The sequence below is a fragment of the Orbicella franksi genome, chromosome 14 (genome assembly GCF_964199315.1).
Source record: "Orbicella franksi chromosome 14, jaOrbFran1.1, whole genome shotgun sequence".
Classification (NCBI taxonomy): Eukaryota; Metazoa; Cnidaria; class Anthozoa; order Scleractinia; family Merulinidae; genus Orbicella; species Orbicella franksi.
This window is the reverse complement of record NC_138158.1, coordinates 18976201-19002580: the sequence shown is the minus strand read 5'-3', so window position 1 is coordinate 19002580 and position 26380 is coordinate 18976201. Positions and strand designations below refer to the sequence as shown.

Here is a 26380-nt window from a genome sequence, read left to right as displayed (position 1 = left end):
GTAAAATGTTAAAATGTGGAATTCCTTATCTGACTACCTCTTTAACAAAATTATTTAATTTCCTACTCAATAAAGGAATCTATCCAGATAATTGGTCTACTGGACTAATAAGTCCTATTTTCAAATCAGGGGATAAGTCTAATCCATCGAATTATAGAGGCATTTGTGTCACTAGCTATTTGGGAAAGTTATTCTCGGCTGTCTTAAATAAAAGATTACTCACCTATCTTAAAAATCAAAATTTATTACATTCCTCTCAAATTGGTTTCCTTAACGGTTTCAGAACCGACTACATCTTTTCCCTAAGAACACTAATTGACAAACATGTAAAACATACAAACAAAGGCAAATTATTTTGCTGCTTCATAGATTTTCAAAAAGCATTTGACTCTATCTGGCATAATGGGTTATTACACAAGTTATGATACAATAAAATAGGAGGACAGTTTTATCGTTTAATCACTGATATGTATTCAAAAACTAAATGCGTTATAAAAAACGGAAACAAAAGAAGCTCCTTCTTTAATTACAACAGAGGAGTGCGACAAGGATGTATTCTTTCACCATTGCTATTTAATTTATATCTAGATGAATTTCCACGCATACTAGAATCCTCAACTGGTACAGATCCAATTATTTTTACCAAATGGGTCTCCTCTCAATTGTTTATTTTATGCAGATGATCTCATATTAATATCAAGCAGTGCTGCTGGTCTTCAAAACTAACTTAATACCCTCCAAAATTATGGCGAGAAATGGTTTTAAAAAGTAATCTAAACAAGACGCAAACCCTAATTTTCCAGAAACAAAATCGTAAATCAACATTACATTATACATTAGGCCATCTTCGCTCCTAAAGGGGAGCATAGTGCGTCAACCATGGATCTCCACCTAACTCTATTACTGGCAGTTCGCTTTGCCTCTATCCACGTGAACTTATTCTTGGCGAGCTCAGCTATCACACTTCGCCTCCAGGATTGCTTTGGTCGACCTCTTCTTCTAGACCCCTGAGGGTTCCACTCGAGAGCGCAACGGGTGATATTATTCTCAGGCTTCCGTAGCGTATGCCCGATCCATTTCCATTTTCTTCTCATAAAGCTTTCTTCTATACGTATTTGTTGTGTCCTTTCCCATAGTTCTTCATTTGAAATGACCTCTGGTCAGCGGATGTTCAGGATCTTCCTTAAACACTTGTTGACAAAGGTTTGCAATTTCTTGGTCAGTAGTTTCGTTAGCGTTAATTCTGGCTGTAATAATGCTATCATCAATCGGTTCCCATTCCATCAAGCACTTTTTCGCGTGCCCTGATAACACGATACCGACCCCTCTCTCATGGACATCATCTTTGTTCCCTTTCCCCGAGTATATGAAAAGCTCGCCTGTTGCCAACTCAGTTTCCCCGAATTGGTTCCACCTAGCTTCGCTGACTCCCAAGATTTCCAGTCTATAACGTCTCATCTCTGCGGCCAGGTGAGCTACCTTTCCAGACTCGTATAGAGTTCGCACATTCCATTGTCCTATCCAGGTTCTGAATTTCGGAGAACAACTTCATCCGCGGGCTTCGCTTAATTCTCGTTCTCACCTTATGGTCACAATTCGGTTTTAACGATCCCTGCTCGATCTCTACTGGTAATAGAGACCCGGCAAAGTTTTCCATAGTTTCGGTTTCAGTAACCAAATTTTCCTTCTTTCTAAATGGAACTCCAATTGCCAAGGCTTCACAGTATACCTACCTTGGAGTTACTTTTAGCACTAATGAAAGCTTCTCAAATTCTAAAAAGGCTTTAGTTGAGAAGGCTAAAAGATCTATTTTCGCATCCAAACGTTATTTTGATTTCAATAAACTTCCTATCAATATGTATAATAAACTATTTGATACTCTATTTCAACCCATACTTTTATACGGATCCGAAATCTGGGGAGCATATGATAGCATAAACCTCAAAAAATGGGAAAAGGACCCTGTGGAAAGACTTCATACACAGTTTTACAAACATTACCTCAGCCGGGCCTCAACAGAAGAGCACCAAATATTGTTGCTCGAAACGAAACAGGACGGTTGTCATTAAAATTTAATATTCCTCCGAGAATTATTAAATTTTGGCTACATCTTGTCTCTCTCCCAGAAGATAGCTTTGCCAAACAATGCCTCAATATTTCCAATCAACTGGCAAATGTAGCAAAGTCCTCTTTCATGTTAACAGTCAATGAAATCATCAAAAATTATTTAGATGACCAAAACCATCCGCATAATACAAACACACACAATTACAATGAACAAATCATCAAACATAATTTACAAAAACTAAAATGTCACATCTCAAATGATATGAAAAGACACCAAATGGAGATAATTCGGTCTAACAGAAAGTTGAATTTCTACTCAAGTTTCAAAAGAGATGTAAGCAAATCTGAGTACCTAGAACAAGTAAAGAACCTCAAACATAGACAAGCTTTGGCAAAACTCCGATCTGGTAATCATAATCTTAGAATCGAATCTGGGCGACACTGTACTCCTAAATTACCCAAAACCCTTAGAATTTGTCAATACTGCTGTTCTAACCAAATTGAGAATGAAATGCATTTCTTATTTCATTGTGACCGATACAAATAATATTAGACAACAAGTCACGAATGACATCATCAAGAAATATCCAAAATTTGATTCCTCTAATAACACAGAGAAAACAATATTTCTATTTAACAATGCTGACATTTTTATTTGTAAAAAACTAGATTACTTTACATATGAAGCACTACAAATAAGAGAACTTCGTAACCCTAGAACTTAAAATGAAGAATCTTGTAACTAACTATGTTTAGTTTTTCTTTCTGGTTGTTGTTGTAATTTGTTTCGTTTTTTGAATTTTTATTTAGTGATTGTGTATTTAGGTAACACCATCTATATGGGAATACCAATAAATTGTTGTTGTTGTTGTTGTTGTTGTTGTTGTTGTTGATAAAATCCATACCATTGCAGACCCTGAAACCAATAATTTTTTACTTCCCCCCCCCCGCCCCACTTCCAACTATCCTAAGGGGTTACCACCTCATGGCGGAGGCATGGTTTTTGTATCCCTGACCCTAGGGGCTATGTCAGCTGGAGTCTTGCAATTCTGCTAGGATGAAGGATATGGACCAGACAAATTGTGATCACCTGGCCCTCCAGGTTGGGTGTTTGGCTGAGGGCTGATAGCCCACTCCTGTAAAAAATAAGAGTATAGCAGATACAGAAGACATTCAAATCTCTATCAACATCAGTAAAGTAACAAGGGCTCATATCATAGCATGATGATGCATTTGCAGGGTTCATACAGGTCATGGAAAACCCGGCAGGTCATGGAATTTATTATTCAATTTTCAGGCCTGGAAAGTCATGGAATTTAACTGAGGATCAAGGAAAGTCGTGGTAAAGCAATATACTTTCAGCAAAAATGAAAAGGCGAGACGATGAAAAACTGAAAAAATAGCAGACAAGTCGGAAACACTTTAATTTCAGTAGAAATAGACACAAGCAGGCATTTTATCCAGGTTAATGTTTCGAACACGTGACTTAATTTGGCCCCGTGACTAAAGTTGTCACGCGAGCTTTGAAATCACCCGAACACGTAGCAAGAGTCAATGACGTTGCATCCCAAAATTTCCATTGGGTCTCTTTGATTTATTTTTCTTTCCTACTTGCTGTTTTAATAAACGATGGAGTCAAAATATATTTTTTTTTTCAATTATCCAGCTTTTATTTGTCCTCTTGTTTCAACAAGTTTCTTTTGTTAATTGCCCACATTTACCCATTTAATTAGCCACCTTTACTCTTTACTCGCGTGTATTGAATAGCTTCAAAAGCCCTTATTTTACCAGCTAATCGTTTTGTTACTAAGTTAAGGCTGTGATTCCATCGAGGAGACATCATTACCGCCATCATTTGCTGGAAAAAGAAAAGAGAACTTGTAATTATCCAGGGTTATACACCAATGTGATGTAACTCTACCTAACCAAGGATCCACGTTATGTTGGAATTAATTCACTGGCGTCCTAATGCGCATAACAAACAATTTGCGTGGCAACATGAGCACGAGGCTATTAGAAATTCAGCCCTATTTTCACTTTTTCGTGACTTGTTGAATACGTTTTCTACGCCAACTGGGCGAAAGGTAACCGATCATCTTAAAAGCATTATGTATTTTTATTTTTTTCATGAGGATGCTTCCAAGTAGGGATCATTGTATCCTAGTGACGGTACGTTGATCAGTAAGCGGTGTGGATCACCAAAATTTAACAGTTTCTTGTGAATCATATAAATTGATTCTTGGGTCCATATACATTTAATACGTTTTTTAATGTTACAACAAAAATGGCAACGTAGTTAATTAAAGGTTGTCTCGTGCCACTTTTTGGTTTTGCAATATATTTTATTACACTCGAGGGTGGGGGTGCGGAGAGCTTTGTAAAGTATTTAGCAAACGTTTTGGGTCGCCGATGCACACCATTCCAAGCGAAAAAAAAAAGAGTATAAAAAAAGAGAGCGAAAATTTTACTGACGATTTATAATTACATCAACGTCAGTGCTAACTAGATATATTTACTAAACTCAGACCTAATCGACCGAAGCAACACCCAGCGCCGCATGGAAACATTGGAATGTGACACGGCGACATAGATCTCTCGCCAACATCCTCACGGGCTGTAAACAAGAAAAGATTGTTCGTTTGTAAGCCATCAAGGTGTCGATCCCACACACAGACTAAGAATTGTATTTCGTTGAATTGCCATGTCCAACTAATCAGTTAAAGAAAGAAATGATAAATACTAACAGTCGTCATCATCAATAGATTATGAAGGAACACTCACGCGAGTCAGGTCGCCTGGCGAACACTTCCAAGGGGTTCTTCCTCTTGTTTTTTGGGATTCCTCCTTGTACGGCAAGGGTCCCCAAAATAACCAACATAAGGACCAAACAAAACTTCGCCCCCATAGCTTTCTTTATTACAACAGCAGAACTGGACTTAGGTAAGAAAAACAAATTGAGAAAATTTTTATGATTTGATCCCTGGGAATCAAAACCGTACCGGAGAACATTTGGTTTTTGATGTCCTACCTTTCCTTGGAGCTTGCGACGACGGATCCGAGCGAAGTATCACAGTGATATTATTTCATCTAGATCAAAACTGACGAAGACTGCAGGCCGGCGCTCTTATTTATTCCTTGTAGATAGTTCACGTGTAATTCAGGCGTTTCCGTGAGGCCAGCGCCTTTTGCATAATGAATGACAGTGCGCACTAACAGCATTCCTGAATGGTTTCATTGACTACCAAACAATTTACTGTCAGGCGCGCTAATATCTTCCTGTCTCCCTCGGGTCTCGTGCATATTTTAAGTTACATCTCTTAACAGAAAAGACCTTACTAAATTCCCACGTCAATATTTCAATTGTTTTCTTATATATTTTTATTTGACAGAATATCCTTCTTCTGAAAACTGCCAATTGTAACAAAGATTTCGCATGGTGAAAATCGTCTTTATTAATAATTTTAAGACAGTGAACGCTAATTGGATCGCCGTGCGTAATTGTCTTAACAATATTGATTATTTTATCCTGAGAGGGTTCTCGAAATGTTTAAATTAGTTTTGAACAGGTTTCGACATCTACATTTTAATTATTTTAGGGTGGAAACAACTTTAAATCGTAGGAAAGAAAATAAAAAGCAGGTCGAAAGCTGACTGCTATGAGACGCGCGTATTAAATTTATTTTTAAGACCGTCGGTAATATAAAAAAAGACAAGCTATTCTCCATTGAACGCTGATTTCAATGATAGCAGTAAAGTTGGCCTTCGCGGACATGTCCATGTCGATGCATATCGATTTTTCTTCAATTCCAACCGAAAGAATGTTTATTACTCCAGATGCATATGCAGCAGACAGCTAAAGCTTTGGGAGGAAATCAAGAGGCTTAAGTTGAGGACGAAAATACCTGCTCAGAAAAAAAATAAACGATCGGTTAGCGGGGGAAGGAATTGGTATGATGTTTTCATTTCAGTCTATCATATTTCAAATCATGGCCAGGAATAAAACAAATTGTAAAAATCGGCCTCTTCGCTACGGTTCAATGCTAAAATTTCTCTTAAAATTAAGATTGGAAGGAGGGAAGAGAGAAGTGAGAAGTGTGTTTTGAAATTTCTCCGGTTTGAAAAGCGTATTCGAAAAAGCTCCGTTTTCGTAACGGATTAGTTGTGGACAATAGGCCCTTACGGGGTTTTACTGTAGAAATAAGGCTGCGCTTTCAAATTTCTCCGGCTTAGTGTGAACGGGGCCTCATTTGACAAAAATTTTTAAACATTGTCTGTTTAGTTTTTACGAGCCGACGACCAAAGCTTTGTTAGTCAAAGCAATTACCATATTAAAAGCAACGTATTTTTAAATGGCTGGTTTTCGAGAAAATAAAATCACTATCTTGGATTTGTTTACTTACTGATAACTGCGTTGAGCGAAAGCGAACGAGCATAGAGCATCTACGTAACATTAGATTGCAAAACAGTCGTATTTTTTGCGAATGCTGGCGACGATCAATATTCGAACGAAAGGTCTGAAGCGGATGTAAAAATGGCGAGGGAGAATGGGGAGAGACGCTAAAAAGTTTTCTTTGCTTACACGCCCTACGAGCGTGTGAGGTTCGCGTGCTTCACACGCGGGGATCGCTCTTACGGCGCTTCGCGCCTTCCGAAAACGTCCAAAAACGACTGTTTTGCAGTCTAACGTAACATAGAGCATCTACAGTAACATCTACGGCTTTAATTTCCTGTGACGTTTTCAGAATTATAAAACTAAACATGATGATCGCTGAAAGCTGTTCTAGTTGTTCTCGGAATCAAAATAAACCCCCATCGATCAGTGGCGCTTAGTGTAAATCGCAACAGATTTATATCAAGCTAGATGTTTGTTCTAGCAGTAAAGAAATGTTCATATTGAAATTGTTCGCTTTGATGTGTAAGTCCAGGTTTACCCAAACCCTGGATAATCGCTCAGGAGATTTGAGTAGTTAGATGTAAAACACATTTAAATCACCTGTTGTCCCATGCGAAGAACTGAGACGCATGTGCCGATTAGCGGAGAATATGCGACTGGTAAAAATCGCTTCTTACTTACGCCGTTTTAAGAGGCACAACGTTTAATATCCATTGGTTCAAGCTAACAGTTAAATATTAAGTACGCATTTAAAACCGCTTCTACTAAACGGAGAGCAAGCTTGGTTTCAAAGGCGAGGACAAACTAGTCTTCTTTGCGTTTTGCTTCGTTTCTGATAAGAAACTTGATTGCTTCCTTTTATTCCAGTTTACTCTCCCTGACCCAAAACCTTCAAACAAAACGTATTTAGAAATAGTGGGATAACAGAAAATAACGACGGTTGCTATGAAATGAAGCGGGCACTAACCTTTGCATAATTACCTTTGGAAGATAAGCATGTTAAAAATGCTTATTAGCTTGTTTTTACTGCCAAAGCTTTGTGTTACGAGATTCCTATCCCCAGGACCTTTTTTATTGATAATGGAGAAAGTTTAGTCACAGCTCACGTAGGGCTACTCACGATAAATTGTTAAAATTGATGTTATTTAAAATATTGTGAGTTCAAACTCTGAAAAGTACAGACCAGCTTAAGGTGGCCGAACACAGTTTTCGTGCGCGCTTTTGCTGATGCAATTCAGCGCGCGCACAAGGATTGAAAAACAAACATGCCTTCAATAGAGCGATCATTTTATTTACTCACCACCCACACTATATGCGCTATTTTTCTCCATTATTGAACGCAGTGTATTGATGCCTTTAGTCTTATATTACAAAGCTATGTTAGAAAAGGTAACGACGCAAAGAACCCAGCAATTCTCAGCTTTTTCTTTGTTACCGAAAGAACCCAGTTAAATGCAGCGCATGCGCAGTTGCTCGAAAAATTGAGACCGATTGCTTTTGCAGAAACTTGCCGATTTCTAACGATCCAGTCGATAGAATTTCAAGAAATTTGACAAAAAAATAATTCAGAAACCACGCGAATGATCTATTGCAAAAAATCTGAATTTTGACATAGGGAATTTTTAATAATACAGAACATGCAGTGAAAACGATTTACGGCGAATTACGAAAGTCGCCTATGTCAAAATTTTATTAGAACAGTGTTGACAGAAGGGATTTAATGTCAATTCATAGTGGGCAAATGATGAAAAAAATCTAACGACTGAATTTTTTTAAAATAAATGAAAACCATTTTTTAAGCCTTGTTTTTAACCAGCCCCGTTGCCATGGCAAAAGCACTCACCTTAGCCAAAATGTGAGAATAAACCCTTCTGTGGTTAACCTTGACTCTTGCAAAAAACGGGCGCCAAAGCATAAATAGCTTTAAAGTAATGGTGAATTAGGCAGAGGCTCTTGAAAACTGTGTTCGGCCACCTTAACTTCCCTTGTGCGAAACATAAACGAAGTGAAGAAAACATTTAACTGTTAACATTACTAATTATTCAGGAATTGGTCATGACTGAATATTGAATATTTTATAGAAAAGGCGCAATACAAATAATAAATGTTATTGTTATTGAATTGTTAATAATTTTCTTAAAACCTGTTTACAAAGGCACTGTTTTAGAAAATTTCCAACATTAAGCTGTATTGAATTATTTCAGAAAGAAAGCTACTTTTTATCATCTTGAGTAGTAATAAGAAGATCATGTTATTAGAGGACAGAGGATAATTTCCCAAGAATTACTTGCTTTGATAGTGGACTTTTACTTGAACTTATCTGTGCGCAAAATTATAAATTAGATATTGGGGCGAGGTTCTTCTACAATTGTTAGGCTCGATTTCAGCCGCCGCTCTCTCGTCTGGTCACTGGTATTAAGCCCAGATCCCTCGCCGCGGCTTAAAATTACTACGCACTCTGAAAAACATATTATTTTCGTGTAATCAAAGCAAAAGATATACCGACAGAAAGCGCCTCTTGTACTCTTTTCATATTTTAAAGGGTGGTGTGAATCTACTTATTACCGAAAAATTCAGAACAGCAGAAACGGGGAAAGTGAGGTTCATTGAAAACGAAATAGCGCTCAATTTGCCTGGAGTGAGAAGACAGACTGAGCCAGTGAAACATAGTGGACGTCAAAGTCACAATCTTATTGGTAAAGAACATAGTGAAAAACAACCTTTTATAAGATCCATAGTATAGTTTCGCCAAGCTTGATTTTATACATGTAGCAACAACCGACTAATCAGCTTTCTAATTGTGACCAACTGAAATAACTGAATTCTAGTGTACTTAATGATTATATATTTTTTATTGTTTCCTTTTTCTGTCAGGTGGTGGCAAGAATGACCAGGACGGCAGCGAGTGATCGCATGAGAAATAAAATATGTCATGACCTCGGCGGACAGTTTTAGTGCATGTGCCAAGTTGTATATAGATTAAATCGATGGTCGACTTTTGTTCATCATCTGCCCAAAACACTACCTCGGCAGAAATACAAAACGGAAAATTTTTAATTTTGGTTAAATATCTACTTTTTTTCTACAATAAGCCATTTTTTTCTCCTTCAAATATATGTTATATATATTATCCATCCACATATCGCGCGAAACGAGTAAAAATATACAGCGATATTGTACAGTTATTTGTACAGTAGAAAACCTGTTTGCCGGACAGTTCGGCGCGCACAAGAAAAATTGTCACACTCTCCCTCTTTCCCTGATAAATTTACTGACTAACAGCAGTTGGATAATAAGTCTCTTATTAGATGTTTTGTTGTGTAGTATCGCTGTATATTTTTACTCGTTGTTTGCATTTTGACTTGCCCTACGGGCTCGTCAAATTACAGCACAACTCGTAAAAATATACGATGCTACACACCAAAACATCTAATAAGATATATGCATTTTTAACGAACGACTTGAAACTTCGTCGGAGTTTAGGACTCAAATAACTGCTTATTAATAAACTAGAAAAACCTTAATAAATAAAGCAATTTTTAATATCGGTCTTTCAGATAATGATAGCCATCGTGCTGAATCTTCGCCGCGAATGCAGTACCAAACCTCGGGGGTCGGGGGGGGGGGGTAACTCCCTTATTAGAAGGACGGGGGTGTTCATCGAACCTTTTAGGGGTTAAAATAGTGGGTTTGGTATCTCTTAGGGTATTCAGCCTCAAAGGTCCACAGCGAGAGCTTTTGCGGTACCTTTGAGGGCATTGAGCTGAAATAAAGTCAGTGTCAGTTCAGGTGTTGTTTTAGAATTGGTACAAATTAGGGGTGAAAAAAATTTGAAGCCACGCCCAGATAACAAGACCTTGCTTTCTCTTAGGGATCTTTTCGAAATTTCTGTTGAGCACTCCTGCTCTGGGAGACCCCCTCGCGGTACCAAGCCGAGGTGTAGCTGAAGAAAACAAATAAGTCCCGTTACTTGCACTCTTTGGTATCATGTTATTGCAGTTTCGTGTTCGCTCAGCTTGATTTCGAGTGACGTGTTTGTTCTATACTCTACTATTAAGTTTGTTCCACTAACCCTCCCACCCCGGGTAATTTCAACTGTTGTCACGAGGGTGGTAAAGAGGTCTGCGAAGGATATCACTGGTTGTTGTTGCCTTATACAGTGATCCGAAGTTTTCGAACCTTCTACTTTAATTTTGCAACCAATGTCTTTGTCTGCTCTCCCGTCAAAATTTTTCTCGATTTTCCGAACCATCCCATATTTCGAACTAATTTTCGTGCCCCTAGGTGCTTCTAAAATAGTTTTTGAGATAAATAGACTATAACCTTCATTTGGCTAAAAGTCTGCAGTAATACTTGTCTACAAATATAGTCTATTCAGAGAAGTAAACTGTTTTACCAAAGCGAAGTCAGGCGCGGGTTTGGTCGCATCACGTGACTTACTAAGATCACTTACGGGCGAGAAAACAAAGGAACATTAATGGACTCTAACTTCTACATTACGAAGGTTTTCAAAATTGCGATAACTTTCTCCGTAGCAAAAGTGCACGCTTAAATTTACGATTATAGGGTCGACAGCTTTTAAGTACTTTCTATTATATATATATTCCATGATTATATTTTGGTTAACGTTTTATAATGTGGTTGAATGAACAACTAACAACCACCTTAAGATTTTGCGGGTTGTCTCTATGATGTTTTGAGTCTCTGTCACAAGTCAACCACCAGTTGATGTCACCGTAAATGCAAATTTCAAATCTCCATTGAGTCTCTTTTTTGTCGAATATTCCTGTCAAGAGATTAACATTGCTAAGGAGAGACCCTGTACCAAACTCGCGCCAATCATAATATTCCAAAGTTTCAAAGATGATTGAATATCCAAAATCCACGCATGGCAGTCGACACTTGTGATATTTTAAACAAACCTTGTAAGTATTTCACTGTAAATCGATGATTTTTTTTTTTTCATTTGAATAACTTTATCTCGCTCTCCAATCTCATACGGCTTTGATGTTTTGTAAATTAAAGTTTCGCTAGGATCCTTTCGGACGAGGAAGAATGAAATTCTTGATGACTACCATTAATACGAGTTAGCTGGTGTAAGGGCACTAGAGCAGGTCCTAGAGTGATGATCTGGTGAATTTTCACAACGTATTTTTGCGGACTGATCACTGATCACCGAGGTATGCGGTAAGCCATATTTTATACTTATTTCATCTTTCACCATGAATATGTACAAATGGTTATATACTTTCCTTTCCTATCTTCTCTTTAACAAAGGCATTGCCCTGAATAGATACTACACTCAAGATCGATGTTGTTTATAATTCCTTCGCTTAGTTGCCTCACTGGTAGAATACATCAGTGTGACACGCTATTTACTATAAAGTGCTTAAGAGAAGCTTATTTTAAGAGGTTGGTTTTATCTCGATCTCAATCAGTGCGAGCAGTCGTTAGGAAATGTTTACAATATGGTTTAAGCATTAGAGCACTTTTTCCGTGTTCACATAGCCTCATCTAAACACGAGGTAGGTTCGGATCGAGAATTCGAGACAGTTTGCGTCTGGGGTTTCATAACCTCGAGAATTTTCCCAGCCTCCCAAGTGCTTGTCTGAGGCTATAGTTAAACACGGAAAAAACTACTCTATTGCTATTATAAAATATTTCACAAAAATGCGTGCAATCTAAAACGGCACAACCGTATTTACATACTCTTATCTAAACACACCTATCGACCAATGGGAGAGCTCCTAATATCTCACGTATATTGTAACGTGATACAGTAGCCGATGCTGCGATAATGATGTTTACATTCAGACTGAGAGAAAATACGGTAATAAGAGTCTAGACCACTCACTATCTACAACAGGATAGATAGTGAGTAGCGTAGCCAATAAGAAAACGATATTTAATTTGTGATAGAACACCTACCTAGTAGATTTATACTAAAACTTTAAGTCTGCTAGCGTTGTATCACGATTACCGTTCTCTGATTGGTTACGCTACTCACTATATTGTTGTATATAGTGAGTAGTCTTCGACCTCATCAACTATCACGTGATAGAAATCTCGAGCTCGTAACCTAATTCTTAAGTAGAAGCATTATTAGCAAAGTTTGGGAAAACTGGAAAAAAAGGTGAAACACTCGTTTGCAGCTCGTATTCCGACAGCAATTTCTAAGATATCGCAAATAATGTTTTATATACAGCATTTACATCGTAATCGCATTGTTTTGTTATTTCAGATCTTTGAAGAAGGAATTGCAGTAGTCGATAGATTATGAAATTTCGATGAAACTTATTTTCATATTTGTGCTGGTGGAGTTCTGCATATTTTTGCAAGCCCAGAAAGGTACATACGTTTCTGACAGTAATCTGCGAAAGGGCTAACTCGCACATTCAGAAATTTAAGGTAGGAACGTTTGAAACTAAATAGATCTGGACTTTTGAGTCCCAGAGACTTGCGTTGGGTGGCCAAACGGACTCGCAAGTTTCCTCGCAAGTTTACGCAAGTTGCAAAAAAAAAAACCAAATAATCAGACATAAGGCAGACATATCCTATATTTCATTAGCTGATAGTTTGCTATAAAAACGAATGGATGTCACTCAACTTGCGTTGACTTGGGTTGGGTGACCAAGCAGTGAAAAACTTACGTCGACTTGCATGCAAATTGATCCCGACCAAAGTGAGCGCAAGTCATCACAAGTCAACGCAAGAACACACAAAGCCTTTCCAAACGGAGTCGCAAGTAGACCCATGTTTTCAACTTGCGTCTACTTGCGAATTCGTTTGGCCAGGGCTTAGGGAAAAGAAAATTGGTTTAAAACCTGGTAGTGAAATCGATAAATCGGGGGTAGAATTATGGTGTTTGACTGAGGGGAAGAAAACGACTTCGAGTTCTGAGAGGTTCGAAAACTCGAGGGTTTAACAAATCGACCGAAAAGGTTTCTGTACGCAAAATTAAGAACGTGTTCTAACAGTTTCATTTTCGTTCTTGCAGTTTATGATTACCTAGGTTGTTGGCAAAACCATGGTAACAGTTTTCTCCCGGAGATACCATTGTTGCATCCCAAACATCACGAGGCTTCACTATTGCGTCGATGCGCAAATGCTGCCCTTTTGAGTGGTATCCCTGTGTTTGGAATAAGGAATAACTCGGTGTGTATTGGTAGCGTTCATGCAGCGCTGATCTACATGCGACATGGACCTTCGACCGCGTGTTATAATGGCACAGGAAGCCCAAACGTAATGGACGTGTATGGCTTGGACGGTATGAACATTTCAGAGTAAACGGCTTCATAAAGTGGTTTTCAACTGAGTGTTGTAAAACCAAACCCAAACCAGTTCCTTATCAATTAGACTACCCAACAAATCTCAAACCGTGGTAAAACCAAACCCAAAACAAAAGTAATTGCCTGATTACTTTCAACACTCAATCATGAATAGCCCCTCAAAAATTTCCGTTGATATCACATCAAAATAAAGACTCTGTCAACAGCTGCATTTAAGGTGGCTCCCTATAGTTTTACGATCGCGCGAGCGCTGAGAAAGTAATCTGCGCGCGCTCAAAGGAAAACGTCAGTGTTTTTCGATATTTTATTACGTCAACATGAGCACGAAAAGCAAAACTGACAGTGAAATTTCTCGCGTTTCCTTCGGTGAAATTCCGTAAAATTTGGCAGATTGGTAGTAAATATTTTACTTTAGTCGGAGCTCGTTTTTCAGGGAAATCCATGAGACCAGATTTTTTGCAGCGGCAAAAGACATAAATTTGAAAATATTAAAAAAACTACCTTTACAACCCTACTTTCCTCGTATTTAAAATTCGTATCCCGCTGGAAGCGATGTGATGAAAAAATTTTGGAAGATTTCACCGAAGGGAATTCATGAAAATCACAAATAAAGCCATAAAAACAGTAAAAAACACAGTTGTTTGGGCATTTATAATTTAAGACTAGATCCCAAAATTTTAACCGAGATGATAGCAAAACACTATTTAATCATTGCTTATTACATGTAATAAGTTTGAGAGGACTAGGTGTGAAAGCGAATGCAAAAACAGCATTCAAAACATAGCACTTGCGCGCGCAACGCCATAAATGATTAACCTATGGAGCCACCTTAAGCTGAATATCCACACTGAAAAGATATTTTGAAAGACTTTATTTAATGAGGGTGACCCGTGACAGTAACTTCAGTTACTGATAAACTTGGGGTCCTCAGCTTAAAATCCCGCATCTCTTTTCAAACTTTGCCCTAAGCCAATTTGCTGGGCTTGGTGACCATGCCAGCTTAGTGTGTTGGGCAAGGCACATTATTCTAAACCAGGCTTCTCTCCATCATCCGCCCAGGAGTATGTCAAATATTTTCTGACCTGTTGCATATTCTCAAGCTTGTTTCGTAATGATTGATTTAGACCGATACAGTCCAAGACCATTGCCAAGTATACACTCGGGTTAACCCTATGCTAGTTATCGTTCGATATCGAGATTAGATTTCCTTTCACACTTGCGATGCAAATATTTAAAATTACAGCAATAATGAAAACGTCATTTTCTTCTTTAAGGTGCATCTGGTGACAATCTTCTGTCTCAGACAGAAGAGCAAGAGAAGAGAAATTTCATTAACGATTTATACAGCTCTTCATACGGAGATCGTGTAACTAATAACATCATGGCTGCATTGAACAATGCACTTGTTCAAAATGGGGCAATGCCGAGAAATGCTGCGAGACACCCTTTGGTGAAAACTGGCCGCGTGAGCCCGCTTATGTTACAACCTCTCTTCAAGGAAATTGACGAACTGGACTACGGAGGTAAGAAATTGTCTTCTTCTCGTGTAAGTATACAATGAGATGGAAACATAATTGAATTATCCCCGCCTGTTTGCATTTCTGACAATCCTAGTTCTAAGTTAAGAATTTGAAGTAATATCACAAACATATCAGGTTTGTTTCAAATCTACCGATCAGTTTTTCTCGCATGTGACTGGCCTAAGCATGTCACGTGACCTTACCACTGACCTGGGGAATATCCGATGATATTAAGTTGAATAAGAAAATTTTCTGGCGTTATAACGTGGGATTTCAAGTATAATTGTAAAATATGTAACTTCTACCGTAACCCAAACTTGCAATTAGCCAATCACAAGCCGAAGCCACTGCCACTGTATCTTGCGATAGCAAGTCACTAACCTAATATCGCCGGATTTTTGGCAAGGTTAATACCTCGTTGGTTTAGCCATTGATATTTTACCTCGAAATGCGTCCCGTCAAGATAAAAGCCATGGCTCGACCAAACCCACCTACTGTAATAAACCGCCAAAGCGTGCTGAAATATTTACAGTCCAACCCCTGTTAAGCGGGCACCTCTTAAACGGAGACCCCTATTAGGCGGCCAGTAATCAAAGTCCCGATGAGTGCTTTTCTATGATTTTTACCTCTATTAGATGCCATCGCCTTTTGAGCGGGCACTATCCATTTCCCAGAGGGTGGCCTTTTAATAGGGGTTGAACTGTAATAAAGGCGCGATTAGTTTAAAAAATTGCTTCGTTTATGACGAACATTTGTCATTTTCAGTTTACAGACCTCCGACGAGTGGCATCAACATTTTAACCAATCCTGGCTTTGAACAGCCACTCGTGAATGATCCAGTGAAAGGATGGAGCTGCCAAGGGGAGACTGATGATCCACGGGGAGGGGTTATCGCTCGGTATACCCGTCATCAAGCAAAGGAGGGACAGCATAGTGGTATTTGCTTGGCGCGTCTCTCTGAATGGGCAGGTCCCGGGCAGTACATAGGTAAAGTCCCCGTGCGGGGAACCGTGATTAATTCTATCAAGAAGCTCCTTTTTTGACTAGAATCATTCTATAAGTAAGGAATATTACAGCACGGGAAACAAATGTATAAATATTTCTAATGTAAAAATGATAATGCCTTGGGCTATCCATTAAAAATGAATTTAAAAAATAATAAAAAACTTTATTTAAGTATAAGAAATACTGCAAAGGTCGATCAGACAACGTAAGAGGAGGTGAATACAATATTTTTGCAGTACCAAAAGTTTTATTTAAGTATTAAATGTATTTAGCACTGTTGTGCTAATTGGGGATACTGTAAATAAAAATATATATTTATATATATATTTCAGCAAGAACATAAACTATTAAGCATCCCAACTTGTGGGAGGCTGACAAGTTGGCTATTTACACAACGCAGTCGGGAAGTTGAACTCGGGACTAGCGAGAACAAATTCAGATAGCGGTAAGGTGGAGGATTTGAACTAGGGACCTACAGTATCTTCAAACGATAGTTTGCATTGATCTAGTCCAAGAGAGAATAAAGAGTAAGAGAGTTACTTTGCCATAAAGGAATTATACTCAAGGTGATCCCTTTCAAGCTATTTTTAGACATGGTACCTAGGTCTTTCGTGGATAATGTTACCACACTTGATGCGAAATGTTTTCGTGGAGGATGAAATACGCGTAAAGCGGCATGGGCTGCTACCTGAGCAAAGTCCATATCTAAGGGTTGGCTAATTCTAGACCATGCTGAGATGTCTGAAACCAGGCGTAATTGCGTTCGACGAAGTGGAACGCAAACCTAATTTTGACTTGTGGCTTTTCAGAGTTGGTCTCCCTGTGCACGGTTCTAGGCTGAAAAAAACCACATTCCTGTAAGGACACCAAAATGGCCACCCCGCTTGATTTTTGCAGGGGCATGTCACGGCCATTAAACTGGTACCGTTTAATGCTAAGACATGTGATAAGACATGTGGCAAACATGTGAGTATGTGAGCAGGCCATGTGAGCTCGTCTTTCCGATGGATCTTTTTTTGACTTCTTTCCACTCAGTCGCCGTACGCCTCGCTATTATGTGCTCTCAGCGTTAGATTTTGGCGAATTTAAACACTTCGACGGCAGCATTTATCGCAATCTGAGGGAATTGTCCGTGTTTGTTAACACGACTTGGCTTTGGGATGATAGCCGTGGGAACAGCTACATTTTGATTGTATTTGTTGATTAGTTCCAGTCACGACAGATAGCTCAGTCTTTATCCGGTCGAAATTTCATTGTTTGGTCGGAATCGGTGGAAAAGTACTCGGAAGGCAAGATCCATAAGACTACTTTATTCATCAGGGGAAATACTCGAATAAGTCGCGAAACGAGCACGCGAGTGCAAATGCTAGCTTAGAATAATGTACGTAATTTAAATATTCTATGAAACTTGAGAGACTAAACTGGCAGCGTCACGCAACGTATCAACAAATCGTGACCTCTTCACTAGCGTGGACTTTGACACTATGTATATCTGACTGTAAAACCTCGGATGCTGCTGAAAAATGTTGCTTTTAGCAATAGACAAAGGTTGAAAGTCAGCTAGTGAAATCATTTATTTACGATATAATATTATATATTAAAGTGAGAGTGTCGAACGCACTCTCATAATTTCTGATTACTACTAGTCTAAAAATATTTGAGACGGATTACCTTGGCAATAAGGCCTATCCTTGCATACGGCTGGCGCGCCTGAAATTTAAATTGACCAATCAGGATTCAGCATGCGGGAAAAACTTTACTGTCCTGAATTCAATGTAAGTTAACCGAAAAGACTTTGAAATCGGGCAACTCAATGGAGATGGCATTAAATATTCACGAAAAGGGAATTTACAATTTCCAAAACCATATCAGAATGTAAGAAGTGAAAAATATGAAACGTTTTGTGCCTGGAAGCTTCTAATTTCGCGCCAAAAATGGGTCACCGGCAACTCGCTCGTCGTTCGTTAAGTGTCGCCAGGTAGGATAATAGTTGTCTTATTTTGAACAAAATGTGCTGTTCCTCGTCAAATTAAACCCGGAATTCTCAAGTTAACTATTAGAAGAGGCCAAAGCAACTTTAGCATTGTCTTTATTTTTGTTGGCTGCAAAGAAAAAGGCTATTATCGTGTCGTTTCAGTAGGACAGCTCAGTTTTGACTGCCGCTCGTACAGCTGGCGCGGCCGCCGTATGCAAGGATGTGGGTAATTGACTCCCTTGACCTTTTTCTTCCCTTGCCTAATCTGAGCTGGGGTCAAAAAATTGTAGGTAGTGAAGAACATTGACTTCGAAAATTGCATCACCGATACCGAATAAATCCAAGCAATTCCAAGATTCTTCATCACATAACCGATGAGCAATCAATTTGTTTTTGACACAGGGAGCCGAGTTCTGTCAGGTCGCGTGTACAATTTTATGGGATGGACGAAGCTCATCGATCGCAAAAGGACTGGAGATGTTCACAGTCTTGAACTTTGGATACGATTCAAGAAAAGAGGAGAAAAGGCACAGAAAAAGAAAAGACTTGCTCGCAGGACAAAATATTCTCAAGGTAGGTGGAAGATTTGAATAGAAAATATGGCAGCTTTGGTTCAGATCTTCTACTAAATTGTCAAAAATAAGATATTATTATTTATGGTAAAAGTTAAAGTGAGCATTGTCCAAAGAGCGTTCATATTACCAGCTCGGGTCGTTAATAACTGAAGATATTTACCATTTATGCAACACTTTCAATATACAATGGAACATTCCTCGAGTCACTTGGTATACATACAAGCCTTTAGGTGATATTCCATGGCATACCATGCCATAGAAAATAGAGTGACCAACATACAACATACGCGCGGCGCATGATGGGAATGTTGGGTGTAACACCATAGAATATACAACGGCTTTTCTGTATTCTGATTGGCTGTATTTTCTATGGTATAGTATAAATGGTGGTAACCTCAGCTTCAACGTTCTTTCAAGGTTTAATCATATTGTCATTCTTGAATTTTGATTTCATCGGCGCAATTGTAGATAACAATAGACGTTTCAGCCAAGAAAGATCAAGAAATAGGTTACGTTCTTGAGATACCGATACAACAAAACGAGTAACAGAAACAATATTAGTGGTGTTTCCTGTCTTCATTAAATTCTGGGGTTTCCCTGGCAGATGAAAATAACGCGTTTCTAACCAAGAGCTGCAAACTTTTTTGATAGCTGGAAAGTGGACTGAAATTTAAATTAATATCAGAGAAGTCGCTGAAAATTTAGCTGATATCTGATATTCTAGCATCCCCACCCAGATCCTACTCATTTTTCCTTTCATTCTTTTTGTATCGAGTCATGTGTAACATTTGAAAATTGATTTCTCCAGACTTTGGCTGGGTTCGTTGGCACACGGCGTTTGAAATGCCAGTGGCGAGGTCTGGGTTCCAGTACATGTTCATCTATTTCAAAGGTCCTAAACCAACAGTTGACATTGAACTGGATGATTTCTATCTTGGAGAAGTCCTACAAAGACCTGACTGGAAAGAGAACACTGATGTACTTATCAATAAGTACAGAAAAAGAAATGCGCGATTAAGGTTTGAGAGAATGTTACGTTAATTGGGTTTGATCAAGAGTGGATGAAGGGTTAAATAGTTAAAGAAGAAGGTTACTCGAAAGAAACGTATATTTTTTTGTCATCGCTAATAGAAACCTCGCACTAAGTTTAGCCACTCACCGAAGATTCGGCCTCTAAAGTGCAGGTTTTCCTTATGAAATTTGTCTCCAAAGAAGTTCAAAATTATTTGAACAGTATTCAACAGCCAAGGTGGCATTTACGTGACGTCATTCCGTTCAAAAGATTTTGTCCAAATATGGCTTCCGACAAGCCTTTTAACTACCATTCTGGGTTGTGGCTGCTCTTGAGCTGTGTTATTTTGAGCCAAACATGCTCCAAACTCCGAAAATGATAGTAGTGATGATAGTAAAGTGGATAATCCCTTGGAAAAATACTCTTGCTTACCTTGTGAAGGATGCAAAGTCAGTTGCCGGATTTTCTCCTTCCCGCCAATTTCGAGTCGGACGGAATGACGTCACATAAACACAGTTTGGCTGCCAAGTACAGTTTAGAAATCGCGGCCTCCGAAGTCGAATTTTGGGCTTCTTTGGAGACAAATTTCTTCAAGATAGCAGGCACTTTAGAGGCTGAAATTTCGGTGAGTGGAAAAACTGAATGTTTACTTGCTATAGGTGACCTTCCCTCTTAATTAATGCTCCATAAAAGAGTCATCCCTCTCAAGTTATTTATAAATATCTTATCAGTGCTAGTGTTATAAACACGCACTTTCCGTTTTCTGAGAGGTTGAAAATGAGTATAAATCAGCTTGGGCTGTCCATGTGAGCAAATTCTTCTTCACAGGATTGGCTATTTCTAGACCCAGCTGGGATTTCTAAGGCCGGAATAAGGCTAAAAATAACTTAAGAGGGATTACCTTAGGAATAAAGGCTACATGAGGGATAGCCTGTGTTACCCTTCATGCACTCTTGGTTTGATGAATTGGTGGAGCAGATCTATTCCAATGCCATTTCCACTAAATTCTTCCTTCGAGTTGCTCTTTTGTTGTGTTACCATTATTCCACATGCACTGAATTCAGATCACACTGAGAGACTTAATATGAAGTCCTGCTACTAACACGTTTAGGTACATTTCCTCCATAACCGTAAAATTTTGATTTGATGTTACACAATGGCGCACAATGACAGGCAAGCCGTTGTACAGTATTTTTTTTGTGACACACCTTCGTATTCTTGGCTTTATTTTACGAAAGAAATACACCAGAGCTGCTTGTTGTTTGTATAGCCTGATGAAACACCTAACAAAATAAGTTTCTATCGAGTAAGAATTTTGGAAGTACACAAGAAACATTTGAGATTTATAAGTAGAGACTACGATTTTATATTCAAATGGCTGCGCTCTAAAAAGTGACAGCGAGTTTACAGAGGAACGAAGTATCGATCAAATTGAAGTTACTAAGTACACTTTTTGAAATATTTAATGTTGAGCTTAACGTTTTACTTTTGTATGTCCAGAGTGAACATGAAAGGCTCGCGGTACACAGAGGATATTCTGGCCAATTTAAAAATGACAGTAAGTGATACAAACATTGTTGTTATATTGTTGTTATATTGTTGTTACAGCTTCCAACTCAAATGCGTTTTCCGATTGGAGGAGAGCGTGTCACGCGTCGTTGGTCAAAACTTGCTAAGTCGAACAAAACTCACTAACTCCCCAGGGAAAAAACAACTTAAACTTTCGACTCATGCTCGTGCAGATCGTGTTCATCGAAACCGCGGCAATTTGTGAGCCAGCCTGCGTCAAGCAAACGATTTCTTCGCAGTTTTTTTTTTTTCCATTTTTGAGTTGGGAGGTATAACAAAACACTTCTCCTTGGGGAACATGGAGGGTTTCGGGGAAACAAAACTCACTGTTTCCCTTAAGGCCAGTCATTAAATGAGTATTGTTTTATTAGCCAAGCAGAGCAGCATACTTTAGATCACTATATATTCCTAAAAATGGCCTTTAGTTTTTCTGCTCAGTAAGCTGCTTGCGTCAAATGTAATCACGACAGAAATGTCGCGAATTGGGTGTCTTTAAACTGAAATGTTACTTTATTACTATTTTTTCTCACTTACAAAAAAGCTTGTCGTGGCACATTGTTTCAATGTCTGTCAGCAAACGTAAGTATTTACAGTACAGTTGTTTTGCGTTTCCCTCCGAATGCAAAGATTTAAGTTGATTAATCAAAATGCTGTCATGTGAATGGCCGCGTGGCCTAATGGATAAGGCGTCCGACTTCGAATCGGAAGATTGAGGGTTCGAGTCCCTTCGTGGTCGTTTTTTTTTTTTTTTTTCGTCATTAAACAAACTAAATGCTCAGCAGGAAAACATTTTCAGAGACTTTTGGAGGAACTTCTTAGTGTAACCTCCTGAGAGTATCCTATGTCTGTTTAGAAGAGCCAAATACTTTCAAAACTCATTTTGGTTTTTTACTTGACCAATTTCCTGACGTTGCTGATTCTATAAAATTGCCCTGATCTCGACAAATTTACGGCTAGACTCACGAGCGTAAACACTGGTTTTCAGAATCTTAAGGAAAAGGTCAGACTGAGTGATGTCTATCTTGCTATCGAGGCTCGCTTTTCTTAATGAACATAACTATATTGGTTCACTGTTGATAGAAGGATAATGAACGTTCTCCTACCTTGTTGTTGTAACGCATGTAAACCTCAGGCCCGGGGGGGGGGTTACTTTTGGAATTTCTGGGTGAGGATGTGCCGCTGGGACACTGGGACCCTGGAACCCTAAGCCTATACCAGAGCTAGTTCAGCTAAATTTTGCTACCCTATACTAGACTAAACTCCCCAAATAATCCCATCTATCGACACTGTTGAGGCTGATTTGGGTAAAGTAAACTTGCCGATTTGACTTTTTTATATTTGTGAGTGGCAATTCCTGGTTTCCTTAGTCTAGATAAAATCTTCAACCAACTAGTCGGTTTTGTGAAAAATTATACTCTATTCTAGACCCAAACACTGTGATTTATATACCCTATCCTAGAGTAAACTGCTTGAAAACCATACCCTTCACAGCGGCACATACCTATATAGCCCATATATGGCAGTGCCCCCCCTCCCCCCGACCTCAGGTAAGTAAAGATATACTGCTGCATCACTGCCCATAATTCCTTTCGGAATTGTTTAGAACTTGTTCGCTTTTACGAGTTTGTGCGACAACCTTTGTCGAAAAATCTGTTCACGTGCTCTCGAAATGAATGATAGCTGCGGAAACGTCGAAAACGGTGTCTTTAAAATGAAATGTTACCTTATCACTATTTTTTTCACTTACCAAAAAAGCTTGTTGTGTTACGTTGTTCAATGTCTGTCAGCAAACATGAATATTTACAATACAATTAATTTAATTTTCCCCCGAATGCAAAGCATTAAAGATCTTTTCCTTCATGTAACTGGCCGCGTGGCCTAATGGATAAGGCGTCCGACTTCGGATCGGAAGATTGAGGGTTCGAGTCCCTTCGTGGTCGCTTTCTTTTTCGTCATTAAACAAACTAAATGCCCTGCAGTCAGATATTTTCACGAATTTTTGGCGGAAATTCCTGTAATTTAACCTCTTGAGATTATCCTTCAAGCGGAGGCCATGTTGGTGTACCGAACCAATTCTAGCTGTGGGAGTCGATCTCTCTTCTTATGTAAACGCTCTGTTGTTTCAATAAATTTGCTTGTGTGCTAACCACGTGAGCGAAAACGCTCTATCACCACATGTTTTTGACATTGGAAAAATGCATTATGAAACTAAACCTGTGATCTCAAATACACTAACTGCCCGGTAGTAAACGCTGGCTCGGAGAACTTTATTTTAAAAAAAGATCAGGCTTCAAGTGATGTCTATCTTGCTATCGAGGTAACGTTTGCATTTCTTAACGAACATAAAATATTGCCAGGAGGTTTGGATAAGCTTTTCCGTCGAAATTCTGCCTTCTTTTTGGAAGGGCCGGGGCGCAATTTTATTGGAAGGAAGACAATAATCGTTATATTATCTCAGTTTGTCTCAGTTGGTGTCATAAATATAATGTAAATGAAGTTTCAAAGAGAGCTTTATATAGCTAAATTAAACACAAACGAATCAAAAGTTTCTGTTGGGTTACAAAGCAATGCCCCAAGGCTGAAGAGCATAGGTGGCAAGATGCAAGGCATTAAAGATCTTTTCGTTCACGTGACTGGCCGCGTGGCCTAATGGATAAGGCGTCCGACTTCGGATCGGAAGATCGAGGGTTCGAGTCCCTTCGTGGTCGCTTTCTTTTTCGCCATAAACAAAGTAAATGCCGGACCGGCAGTCATATATTTTTACGAATTTTTTGGCGAAAATTCTTATAAGGTATGGGTCGCTCTTGGGAAATCTTTGCCAGAATTTGTTCACTTTGCGGTGGAAATCTGTCATCGCGCGCCTTTGCCTAGTGCGACCGCAGGTTTTTCGCTTTAGCAAAAACTTTGCGAATCGACAAAAAATCAAAGACGCCGTAGTGCTTGGGTGGGGCAGGCAGATTTTCGAAAAGTCGAGCCAAACAATGGGAATCACAGCGGTAACTGTCAACGCTTGCCAGCGTAACATGAAAAACGATACGCGCGGGAAGTTCAGTTCTAGTTCGCGGTCTTTCATCATGAACGGACGAGGCTATTATTGTAATCCCGCACAATTTCAAGGTTTTCAAGGTTTTTACGGCGATAGCATGGAATGCCCGCAGTATGTTCCCGTCTACCATGATATGACTGGAAGGGGAACGTAACCGAGCACCTCACATGCGAGCATTCCGCAGGAAAACACTCTACCGGACAGGTCCATGCAAGCAAGCGCTTCACAAGCGTCGTCGTCTTCGTCTTCCCAATCGTCTCCTGATCATGAACCCGTTGATACTGGAAAACGATCTTATGAAAGATGGTCAGATAACGAAGAAAAAAGGCCAATCAACCTGTGGACCGAGAATTTCGATCGCATCAACAGCAGTCAAGCCCGCAAAGCTTTGGATGACATCGCCAAGCAAATAAATTTGAAATTTGGTACTGACAATTATCTCCCACTAGTGCGACCCTCCGTTTCTGTCTAAAAGTTTTCCTTTCCGGTTGCGGTTTCAAATTTTTGTCTTTTTTTAACCGGCAGAGATGAAAACTTTTTCCAAGTGCGACCCATACCTTATATAACCTTTTGTCTTTTGGTGTCATAACTAATATGCAAATGATCTTTACGTTCACGTGACTGGCCGCGTGGCCTAATGGATAAGGCGTCCGACTTCGGATCGGAAGATTGAGGGTTCGAGTTCCTTCGTGGTCGCTTTCTTTTTCGTTATTAAACAAACTAAATGACCTGCATGGAGATATTTTCACGAATTTTTGGCGGAAATTCCTGTAATTTAACCTGTTGAGATTGTCCTATGTATGTTTGGAAAAGCAAAGCGATTCCGAAAAAAGACATTTTGATGTTTTATCTGACGGATTTCCTGACGTTGAGCATATCCTCTCGACAAATTTACGACTAGACTCACACGCAGTCAGAAAATACAGAGCGTTTTCACATGACGTCACGACACGGTTCCAAAAATATCAAGCGGAGGCCATGTTGGTGTACCGAACCAATTCTAGCTGTGGGAGTTGATCTCTCTCCTTATGTAAACACTTTCTTTTGTTTCAATAAATTTGTTTGTGTGCTAACCACGTAAGCTAAAACGCTCTATCACCGCATGTTTTCGACATTAGGAAAATTCATTATGAAACTGAACCTGTGATCTCAAATACAGTAACTGCCCCGCAGTCAACGCTTGTTCGGAGAACTTTATTTTAAAAAAGATCAGGCTTCAAGTGATGTCTATCTTGCTATCGAGGCAACGTTCGCATTTCTTAACGAACATAAAATACTCCCAGGAGGTTTCGATGAGCTTTTCCGTCTAAATTTTGAGCTCTTTTTGAAAGGGCCGGGGCGCAATTTTATTGGAAGGAAGACAATAATCGTTATATTATTTCAATTTGTCTCAGTTGGTGTCATAAATATTATGTAAATGAATTTTCAGAGACAGCTTTATATAGCTAAATTTAACACAAACGAATCAAAAGTTTCTGTTGGTTTACAAAGCAATGCCCTAAGGCTGAAGGGCATGGGTGGCCAAACCTTGTCCTGCAAAGAAAATGGCCACTTTAACTGACCAAAAGGCCTCTTTCTGCGACCCACACCACCCTTTTGGGGCTAGGCCCTGAGGACCCCGCTTGGAATCAGCTGCTAGCTATAGACCTGGATTGTCTGCCCCAACCCTCCTTCCAGGCAGGCAGGCGGGAAAGTTTTGCCCCAAATTCGACACGGTTTTCATAAACTCAGACATAAATATTTAACGGAAATTGTTTTGATTTACCCGAAATGCAAGGCATTAAAGATCTTCGCCTTCCTGTGACTGGCCGCGTGGCCTAATGGATAAGGCGTCCGACTTCGGATCGGAAGATTGAGGGTTCGAGTCCCTTCGTGGTCGCTTTCTTTTTCGCCATAAACAAAGTAAATGCCTTGATGTCAGATATTTTA

At 39.2% G+C, this 26380-nt stretch overlaps 1 protein-coding gene, 1 long non-coding RNA gene and 5 other non-coding genes across 7 annotated transcripts in view; 6 read left to right on the top strand and 1 right to left on the bottom strand.

The window, feature by feature from the left end:
- Positions 1-3045: 3045 nt before the first annotated feature.
- On the bottom strand, positions 3046-5346 carry LOC145467865 (uncharacterized). The gene is made up of 4 exons (XR_014042132.1): positions 5096-5346; positions 4849-5002; positions 4595-4681; positions 3046-3925 (listed from the first exon to the last, which is right to left on the bottom strand). It is a non-coding gene; the product is annotated as an uncharacterized LOC145467865 (long non-coding RNA).
- Positions 5347-12747: 7401 nt separating this feature from the next.
- LOC145467282 (uncharacterized) overlaps positions 12748-26380 on the top strand; it is a 35786-nt gene continuing 22153 nt past the window's right edge. The window contains exons 1-7 of the mRNA XM_081450827.1: positions 12748-12808; positions 13458-13727; positions 15024-15272; positions 16035-16256; positions 18652-18822; positions 19633-19843; positions 21337-21394. Of these exons, the coding sequence (XP_081306953.1) occupies positions 12748-12808; positions 13458-13727; positions 15024-15272; positions 16035-16256; positions 18652-18822; positions 19633-19843; positions 21337-21394 (1242 nt within the window). The remainder of the gene's footprint in view (positions 12809-13457; positions 13728-15023; positions 15273-16034; positions 16257-18651; positions 18823-19632; positions 19844-21336; positions 21395-26380) is intronic.
- Trnar-ucg (transfer RNA arginine (anticodon UCG)) lies at positions 22069-22141 on the top strand. Its single transcript has one exon. It is a non-coding gene; the product is annotated as a tRNA-Arg (tRNA).
- Positions 23273-23345, top strand: Trnar-ucg (transfer RNA arginine (anticodon UCG)). The gene has a single exon. It is a non-coding gene; the product is annotated as a tRNA-Arg (tRNA).
- Positions 24041-24113, top strand: Trnar-ucg (transfer RNA arginine (anticodon UCG)). Its single transcript has one exon. It is a non-coding gene; the product is annotated as a tRNA-Arg (tRNA).
- On the top strand, positions 25075-25147 carry Trnar-ucg (transfer RNA arginine (anticodon UCG)). Its single transcript has one exon. It is a non-coding gene; the product is annotated as a tRNA-Arg (tRNA).
- Trnar-ucg (transfer RNA arginine (anticodon UCG)) lies at positions 26258-26330 on the top strand. The gene has a single exon. It is a non-coding gene; the product is annotated as a tRNA-Arg (tRNA).